The sequence below is a fragment of the Mandrillus leucophaeus genome, unplaced genomic scaffold (assembly GCF_000951045.1).
Source record: "Mandrillus leucophaeus isolate KB7577 unplaced genomic scaffold, Mleu.le_1.0 Scaffold532, whole genome shotgun sequence".
Taxonomy (NCBI): Eukaryota; Metazoa; Chordata; class Mammalia; order Primates; family Cercopithecidae; genus Mandrillus; species Mandrillus leucophaeus.
The window spans coordinates 2,152,352-2,162,816 of record NW_012105720.1 but is presented as its reverse complement, the minus strand read 5'-3'; the positions used below and the strand labels follow the sequence as shown (position 1 = coordinate 2,162,816).

At 38.7% G+C, this 10,465-nt stretch overlaps 1 protein-coding gene across 2 annotated transcripts in view; it reads left to right on the top strand.

Annotated features, from left to right (window-relative positions):
• ANKRD44 (ankyrin repeat domain 44) overlaps positions 1-10,465 on the top strand; it is a 204,563-nt gene that overhangs the window by 31,550 nt on the left and 162,548 nt on the right. For both annotated transcript variants that reach the window (XM_011997192.1, XM_011997191.1), the window contains exon 2: positions 8,412-8,490. In XM_011997192.1, the coding sequence (XP_011852582.1) occupies positions 8,412-8,490 (79 nt within the window). The remainder of the gene's footprint in view (positions 1-8,411; positions 8,491-10,465) is intronic.

Below are 10,465 nucleotides of genomic sequence, written 5' to 3'. Positions count from 1 at the left end.
GATAGAAGTCCTTTATCCAGTGTATATGCTTTACAAATATTTTCCCCCAGTCTGTGGTGTATCTTCATTCTCTTACCAGTGTATTTCAAAGAGTGGACGTTATTCATTTTGATAAAATGCCATTTACCAATTTATCCTTTTATGAGTTTTGCTTTGATGTCATATCTAAGAAATCTTTGCCTAACCCAAGGTGGAAAGATCTTGCCTATGTTTCCTTTAGACATTTTATAATTTTAAGTTTTACATTCAGTTCTATGATCCATTTTGATTTAATTTTTGTTTAGGATTCAAGGTATGGACCAAAGTTCCTTTTTAAAAATATGAATATCTCATTGTTCCAGGACCATTTGTTGACAAGGCTATTCTTTCCCCAGAGTTTTCTTTGCACCGATACCATATTGTTTTGATTACTGTAACTTTATAATAAGCCCTAAAATCAGGTAATGTTAGTTGTCCAATTTTATTCTTCTTGCCTGCTTATGCTTTTTTACATACAAGCCTTTTGCCCTTGGGTCTAGAGTATTTAGGGCGAGCATGCTAATTATAATTGAGAATAACTTTCATTGTATTTACCAAGGCTTATAACCATCCCAAAGCCAACAAGAGTGTGAACGATGGAATCAGATCTGGTTTTGAATCTTGGTTCTACCACTCACTAGCTTTGTGACTCTGGATAGTTACTTGTCACCTCAAAGTCTCAGGTTCCTCAACAGTGAAATGGGGATGCTCATATTTACCTCACAGTATTGCTTTAAGGATCAAATTTGAAAATATAAAATATCTGATAAAATTTTTGCTCAATATACATTATTTTATGTTTAGAAATTAGTGCAATAAAATATCCAGTGTCTGGTTATGTAAGGGAGATAAAATAAAAATGTCTTTGGCATTCTCATTTTTCTTATTTTATCATCATTTTAATTCTTGTGAGTGATTCTTACTTCATTTCAGGAGTTAGATATCATATTGAGAGTATAACTTATAATTTGAACATGTTTAGAGATAGAAAATATATCTATATTTTCTATATGAGAAATATATATTCATGTTACATTCAAATGGATGGATTACAATACCAACAGAGTGTGATGGTTGAATACAATTGTGTGATGGTGGGAGCGTGTGGGGGCAGAGATTTGCTGTCACCTTTGAGGCATGAGAGGCTGCACGCAAGGAAAATTCAGCTTTGTGAGACAATGCATGCATTAGGGATGAATAAGGACTGTAAATCTAAATTTCTCTGTTATGGTAACTTGGGGAAAACATTGATTCATTTCTGTTGTGTCTAGGTGAATACATAACCTGAATTTTCACTGAAAGTTGAATTAAACAATATAAAAAACTCCACACACAAGGAAAAGACTAATAACTGAATTTAACAATGGGTAAAGATACATATAGGCAGTTTGTAGTTGAAAAAACCAGAACATACCATGTCAAGCATAACATACTGGCAAAGAGTAAGAAAGCCAATAGCATCAGATATTGGCGAGGATGTTAGGAAACGGAACTAATATGTAACTGGAGGGAGTGTAAATTAGTAAAACTGTTAATACTTTGAAAGTTATTTAGTGATACCTAATACAATCGAATGTGTGTGTGTACCCTAATCCAGTGCTTCTTTTTTTGGATATCTACTTCAGAGAAATTCTCACATGTATGCACTGAGAGACATGTACAAAGATGTACACTGCAACACTGTTTGTAATAGTGTTTGAATAATTAAAAACAACCTAATCCCTTCTCTCCTTCCCTCCTTCTCTCTCTCTCTCCCTCCCCCACCTTTCTCTCTTACACACAAAAACACACACATACAAACACATACTTCAAATTATTTTCAGAACCATTTGCATTTCTGAAGATGGCATCTTTATCCCTAAAGGTATTTTTTTAAACTAGAGTTCTGAAGGAGGCATAGAAAAATGTTAACATGTTTTTGCAAGCATTCTTCCCATTTTGTGTGTTGTTTGGCTCCTATCCTGGTGTAATTTGAAATACTTCCAAGGTACCTGTTGTGTGTATGTGTTCGGAGTTTCTTTAGACATCTCTTGCCTCTAGTGATCTCTGTTCAATATCACATTAAGTTAGTTGGGCCTAAGTTGTCAGTTATCTCCCAGCTTCTTTAATTTTAGTGGGAATTTGGAAGTTTGAATTGATAATTGGAACCCTTCTCCTCCTCCTCCTTCTTCCTTCTCCTTCTCCTTCTTCTTCTTCCTCTTCCTCCTCTTCTTCCTCTTCTTCTTTTTTTTTTTTTTTTTTTTTTTTTTTTGGTCAGCGTCTTGCTCTGTCACCCAGAACAAGATGGTGCATTGGAGTGCAATGGTGTGATCACAGTTCACTGCAGCCTTGACCTCTTGACTTTCTGGGCTCAAGCAATCCTCCCACCTCAGCCTCTCAAGTGTCTGGGACCACAGGCACATGCTATCACGCCCAGCTAATTTTAAAAAATTACTTTTAATAGAGACGAGGTCTTCTGGTCTCAATTTCCTGGGCTTAAGCCATCCACCTGCCTCAGCCTCCCAGAGTGCTGGGATTACATGCATGAGCCACCATGTCCAGTCCAAACTTAACTTGTGTATTTCATAGGCTTGTTTTCTTAATATTGCTCCATCTATCTGTCTTGGTATGTAAGATATTCGTATATAGGGTGGAATGTTTGTTTTGGTGTATGACAGATACTTAGAATGCAGATTAGATCATGTATTCTAGCTGAGAATTTCCAAAGCATGTAACAATTCTTAATCTTCGAAACAGGCATGGGGTGCCCCTCAGTCTGCCTGTCTACACAGTGTTTTTAGCTACCAGAATGGCCTCTCTGCCCATGTCAGACTCACTTTGCATGTACATACTTCAAATTCCCTATTTTCTTTCATCTGCTTCTTCTTTGGTAAACAGACAACTCAACTTCCTCTGCCTGATCTCTCTGAGACATACTGCAAATTTAGCTCAGACCCCTGCTGGCTGTGTGTATCTTTGGCTATTCATAGAATGGGAGGGTTTACTGTTCTTCCTTCTGGAGGAACCTGGGTCTTCTCATTTCTCATGTGTCAGAATCTGTCTGCAAAGGACTATGTGGAATTGGAGCTACTGGGTGATGAAAAAAGACCTTCCTTTTTGTGGTGTTTGGACAATCTTTAAAAACTATGCTGATGAGCCATTTCAGCATGTGTTAATCTTGCTGTGCCTGCTTTTGGGTTATTTTCCCCTCTTGTATTCATGGGTGTTATAAAGGCCTATGTAACTATTCAACTGTTGGTCATCACAGAGAGTCCACTTGGGCAAAAGATGAAAATGAATGCAAATAATGCACTTAGCTTGGCCGCCATAGGTTAATGCTGCTCTGGTCCTGCCCTGGTACTGGATTCCAATTTTGATCCAGGAACTGCCCCTGCGCCAGCCTGTGAGATACAGGCTAGACTCTCTGACTGACCCAGAAGGCTGGCCCTTGAGGGCTTCCAAGATTCCCAGATAAGCTGAAACCAATAGGACCTTTAGGGAGTTCTGGGCAAGATGTGTTGAATTCCCAATTCAGAAGAGATTTCTTTTTTTTTTTCTTGTCAGTTACGACTTACTGCCCAGGCCAGTTCGGATATGGAGGGGTTTGGGGGAAGTATTCACTGAGATATTTTTGTCTGATTGCATTTGATACTTTCACAAATCATTTAACATCATGGATATCACTATTTGCCACTTCCCTGCTCTTGTTTTTATTCTAATGTCCTACATTTAGAAACCGATCAGTGGACTGCAAGTTTCTTTAGGGTGAGAGGGCTAGATATTTTAAATTTTGTATCCCTAATGTGTACCTCAATGTCTGGCATATAATAGATTCTAAATAAATATCTATGTCTAGATAATATGGCTGAATAAATGATTGTAAAACATACCCCAAAGTTCCTGTGCTTATTTTTCCTTTCTCCTCCCCTTTCTTTTTTTACTCTTTGAGTTTTGATCCCTCTTAGACCAAAATTTTAGATGCTATCTAGCATCATGTTGTGGTACTGCTTTCCATAATACTTGCTTCATTTTCTCTTCCTCCAAATTTTGTTTGTTTTTCAAAAATAGTGGGGGTTTCCCCCCTTATACTTTGTCCTTTGTGTCTTAAGTTAATTTAAATGTCATCCTTGTTCTTCATCTCATTCTTCTGTGATCTCAAGTTCTTGCTGGTTCTTCAGTCTTCTGACTCTTGCTTATGGTGAACAGTTCCACGAGTCTTATGGCTTAGGCTTGTGAGTTCATTTTCAACGGAGATTTAATCGGTGGGTGTCTCAGGTTGACTGGATTGAGGGCATATCTATCCAGCTAGGTTTTGTTTTTTCTTCTAGGGACCTTAGGGGTATCATTGGTCTGAAACCCATTTTTTTGTGCATATTTCAACTTGAAAGTTCCTGGAGAAAAAAAAAAAGTAAATTCCTAGACTATACAGGCAATGTGAATTCAAAGCTCTAAACCACATGAGGGCAGACTCTGGGGATGTGGATGCTCAGTGGAAACATTTTTATTCCACTACCAAGAACCTAGGATAGGACAAGGCATCTCTTTGCCATGTGCCTACGTGAGTGTTTGTCATTGTTTTTTTCCAAGTCCACCATTTCACTTCAGGAGTCTTTCTTCAAGGCCACTTCAAGGGTCTTTCTTTAGTTGGAGGTTGCAGTTCTAGTTCTCTGCCTTATCTCCCACTGCCTGCAAGTGTTAAGCCCCACGTGCCTGGTGTATTGACCTATCCCTGCACTATAAGTTCATGTGCTTCCAGCTTTGGTTCTCTATTTACCGCCTCCCCCGCCCATTTCTGGCCCCTTTCTATTTAATTTCTTCTAAGTTCATTTCAAACGATGTTTACTGTATGTTTGTCACATTTTTCTCATGATTTCTTAGGGATCGTAGTAGAAAGATTTTTAGACTATCACATGAACTTCTAAGATGTTGTTCTTGCTTTCTTTTTTTTTTTGAGACGGAGTCTTGCTCTGTCGCCCAGGCTGGAGTGCAGTGGTGCGATCTTGGCTCGCTGCAAGCTCCGCCTCTTGGGTTCACGCCATTCTCTTGCCTCAGCCTCCCGAGTAGCTGGGACTACAGGCACCTGCCACCACGCCCAGCTAATTTTTTTTATTTTTAGTAGAGACGGAGTTTCACCATGTTAGCCAGGGTGGTCTCAATCTGCTGAACTCATGATCCGCCCACCTCAGCCTCCCAAAGTGCTGGGATTACAGGCGTGAGCCCCTGCGCCCAGCCTGCTTTCATTTTTATAAAGAAAAAAGTTTCAGGTTGAGAACCAGGACACCTAACTCTTTGACATCAGTTTGCTGCGTTGGGTTAAGTCATACTAACTGTCCTAGGCTCAGATTCTTTATCTTTTAAATGGTGATAATAAGACTTAAGAACACAGTTGTAAAAGGTGTGACTCTCCTGATAGGAATGTTTTGAGATGGAGTAGTAGAATAGTTGGGCAGGTATTTGGAAAAAATAAAACTAAAAGCACTTCATAATAACCAGCTAGATTTGTTTCTTCTTCTAGACACCCTAAGGATGGCATTGGGCTAGAACCCATTTTAACCAGTATTATTACTACTATTCTCTTTTCTCCAGAGCCTTCACCCTCCTTCTATTATTGCATCTCCTACTCCATTAGTTTAGCTTATGGCAAAGTAGAGTGGCCTTCTACCTAGGCAGAGGACATACTGCTACCTCCTGGCTGATTTCTCTCTATCCAGCATGGCGATTACTGTGGCTTGGTCATTCTCGCTTTGACTCATGATCAGGTGTTCCTTGTTAGAAGAGAAGGCGTTAGCAACCCTTGGTCAGTAGTGGAAATGCACTATTATGTTGGTTAAGGTCTTAATAGCACATGTGATTGTTTCTATATTTCTGCTGCTTTGGAGAACAAAAGGAGTACTGCCTGAATACAAGTCTTCTCTGCAGTTACCTGTCTGTGCCATGTCACTAAAGGAGAATATCAATTCACGTAGTTGTCCTGGAAACTACCAGAAACCTTTAGACACATATTAACAGGAACACTGGGATTCATCATCAAGAATTTTTACAGTGTTCATGCAACACACCCTTTTTATGTTATAGAAACTTTGGTTTGAACAAGCTGTGTCATAAAAGGGGCCATGGAATCAGCAAAACCAGTCATATCATGACAGGCCCACCAGATTTGCAAGGTAGGGAGGGATGTTGGAGTTTTCTTAGCTTTTTATTTGAGGCCAAGATCTCAAACAGAGTTGCCTTTGCTTCAGGTCAAATGAAGTCATAATTTGGGTTGGAATAGTCCCTGTTTAAATCACTTAGGCAGGGTTTGATTTATTGAACCAAACCCTGAAACCAATTCAGTTCACAAAAGAACATATAATTACACAGCTTTTATCCAAAAATCCCAGTAGAAAATTTTAAGTACATATAGTGAGGATTCAAAGGGAACATGAGGCTAAAATGGAAAATACATCGAAGGATATCAATAGAAATAGAAAACATTTATGAAAATCTGTTCTCAGCTTATATAGTTCATTGCACAAATTAATATACTTGATTCTCAAATAAGTTAACATGATTTCAAATACTGAATCTTTATTTTCAAAGATAGGGTGATATATCTATAACAAGGTTGATTGTAGTCATGTATCGTACTGAATTTTCCAATGCATACCATTATTTTATAGTTGCGTGACTGCCCTATTTTCACTTTTCCATAGTAATTGCCTGCAGCCGTACACAGATAACACAAGTTTCCAGTGAATCCAAACTCCTTTTTGTCTACTTAATGGTAGTACATTCTTTATAAAACCTACTTACCAGACTTTCTAACAAATGGACTGGTTTGAAGATCAATTCTTGTTGTATCCCCTGCCTGCCATCTGTTTTAGATATTAGTGAGTCATGAAATGTCTAAGAGCAATAATCTGTGAGAGACAGAGGAAGAGCAGAGGGTCTGGATTGTCAGAAAATGGAATAATATCCTTAGGCTAATCAAGGATTGTTAGATATATTATATAATCAAATCATGAAAGGAATAATGATTAAAATCAACAGGGAATCCAAGAAACTTGAAACTAACATACATGCTAGTTTTAGGAGAAACCTTAAAGACATAGCAGATGGGCTTTGGTTACTATTGCTATGGAGGAGTCAATGGAAGTTAGTGGAAGAAGCCATACATGTAGACTGGTTAGTTCAGCCAATTTATGCTGAGCACCACGTATGCTGATACTATGGGGATAAAGAAGAATGAGGCCAGTTCTTTACTCCAGGGTTTTCAGTCTTGGAGGAAAGATATCACACAACTCTCTATGCCAATGACAATAACGGGCTTCGTATGGAACACTGCTGTGCCCTTATCTCCTGTTTGCCTAGGGCTTTATTTACTTATATGATCTTTAGTCCTCTTATCAGTCCTCTAAGGTAGATTTTATTATCGCCGATTTACAGATGAGGAAGCAATGCTTTTTTCCCTTGCATGTTACCATGCTGCCTCTCAGCACAATCTGTTCAATACCTTGCCAAAGATACAGACTGAAGTCTGCTGGGTGAAGGTCAGATCTTGACTATGCTATATGCCAGTGGAATCTTGAGGAAATTTTAAAATTTGAGCTATAGTCTTCTTATACATAAAACAGAGATAGTATCAACCTTAGCTCTCAGCCTTAATGTCAACATCCTCAGAAAGGCCTCACTGACCACTCTTACTACCATCTCCTGAATCACTTAATCCCATACCGTGTTTTAATTTTGTCATAGCCTTTATCACTATCTGAAGTAATCTCATGTGTCTAGTATACTATTGCCTGCTATACTATTGTCTAGTATACTAATGTCAGCCTCCCCACTTGAATGTGAGTTTCATGAGGGCAGGGACCAGGCCTATTGTATTCATCTCTCTGTCCCCAGAATTTGGTTCCAGGCACAGAGTAAGCATTCAATAAGTATTTTGTGAATGGGCAGTGGTCCAAACAACAATTAACAAGCATAGAAAGGAGAAAATGACAGCACTTATGTTTAATGTCCTTGTGAACCATTCCACTATGTTTCCTTAGAAAGAAAATAAGTCATTGAAAGCTTTGAACTATGTTGTTATGGTAGGTTAGATTTTTTTTTTTACCCATCCTGAAGGTTTGGAAATACTGTAAGTTGAAATTCATCATCCAGTGCATAATGGTCTATCTTTGACCTCAGCTGGGCCTCAGTAAAAGGAGCAAGTGGGCAAATACCAAGCACAGACACAGAAAATGGAATCCTTTGTTATATGTAACTATAGGGTATGTTGAGAGCAAATGCATAACCAGAAATTACTCGAATGTTTGGTGTTCACGCTCTTCCACATGCATTAACCACAGAGTGAGTGACACGTCTTACTATGTCTTCAAAAGGGACCCAGCTGCCACTGACCTGTTGTATGTCTTTGACATTGTGTATTTCAGGATTCTGAGAAACGAACCCCTCTTCATGTGGCCGCATTTCTGGGAGATGCAGAGATCATTGAACTCCTGATTTTGTCAGGTAAATAACCACTATATTCAAAAGTCAATTGCAAATAAAATTTAAATAACCAATTTACTAGATTGACTACTACCGTGAACCCAAACAAAATTCCTTTGTTATGTTCATGGAAGTTTGTTTGATAAGCGATTTTATCTTTACACAAAGAAAAATGCAAGAAGTTGTTCTTATTGAAAAATGACTTATCCAGTAACATTTTTATCTTGCTTTGAAAGTCTGTTTCCTGGCTGTCTAGTCAGGCCCAGCGTTGTAGATGAATTCAGTACATTAGGATATATTTTGATTTTTTTAATTATAAAAAAGGAAATAAAACTAGTTTGAAGTCTACATGAACATACACCTATACACACTATGTATAGTGAATATATATACACACTACATAAACATGCTACATAAGCACTATGTATAGCATGTATACACTATGCTATATATATACATGCTATATAAACACTATGTATAGCATGTATACACTATATATGCTATAATATATGCACACTGTATATATGCCATATATATATGCACACCCTAGATTTATATGCCAATTAAATGTGTTTGTATATTTACTTATATTTAAGTTGGGCTACAAAACAATGCTGTTATATTTATGGATACATGACTATGGCTATGTAATGAAAGCATAAAAACATGGAAGGCAAGGGACCATATTGATTTCTGGATAGTGGTTACCTCTAAGTAGGCAGGTTGAGTAAAAAATGTCTTCAGGGAAGGCTATAAAAGAACTACTACAACTCTCTGTAAAATATTTTATGTTTAAAATATTGGAAGGGAGTATGGCAAACATTTAAATCTGATTTGTGTTTATACTGGTCTTTGTGATAACTGTTGTCTTTTAAATATTTCATCAGATTTAAAAATGCCAGTGGTTTCATTTTTGGAAACCTATATGCTCAGTATATCTCACCAAACAGGTTTCCAAAACCATTATGTGCTTTCTCCCTTGAGTGTTTACTAGACAAATCCTGGAATGAATTGAGCATGTGCAGATGTCTCACTGTAGATTATTCACAGACAGGCTGTCTTTCTTCCTCCTCCTTTATGTTTGGGAGATTAACATCTAGAGGAAGTGCCTCTGCCTACGGACTAGTCAAAAGGCCTCTAGTAAGGTTTCGCCAGTAAAGGGGAACTGTGGCATCCTAAAGTAAGCTCTGCAGAGGTAGGAGCTGAGACATGCATTCAAGCAGATGTGGTGAACACTGTGGACAAGAAACAAGAATTGTGCTGTGATGCATAAGCAACATGGCCCTTATTTTGTTGTGTTCATGTTCTTGAGGTGGGTTTCCCCAGGAAACAAGTGTTCTGTGCCTCAAAACATGTGTGCCCCGCGCTCCTGATGGTCACATGGAGCTTAGGTTAGATTTCACATGGCATTTCTTGTGCTTTTGAGAGCAGGCCTTTCTTCCAACAAATCTAAAGATGCCCTAGGACCATGTTCCAAACAAACGTGTATTGTTTGGTGTTGGCACACACTAAGGGTCAGTGCACACCTGGCTGGTTGCCCTGGCATTTGCAATTTGGCCCGAGGGAAATTGTAGGCAGAATCAGTGGAGGTATAAAATAAAGAACTTTGTGGTATAACATCTAATGATCCCCATGGGCTATACCCACCTCTTTTTTATTTTATTTTATTAATTTATTTATTTTTGAGACAGAGTCTTGCTGTGTAGCCCAGGCTGGAGTGCAGTGGCGTGATCTCGGCTCACTGCAACCTCTGCCTCCTGGTTTCAAGTGATTCTGCCTCAGCCTCCCAAGTAGCTGGGACCACAGGCGTGTGCCACCACGCCTGGCTAATTGTTTGTATTTTTAGTAGAGACGGGGTTTCATCATGTTAGCCAGGATAGTCTCAGTCTCCTGACCTCGTGATCTGCCTGCCTTGGCCTCCCAAAGTGCTGGGATTACAGGCATGAGCCACCATGCCCAGCCTACCCACCTCTTAAATATTGTATTAATAGACCTC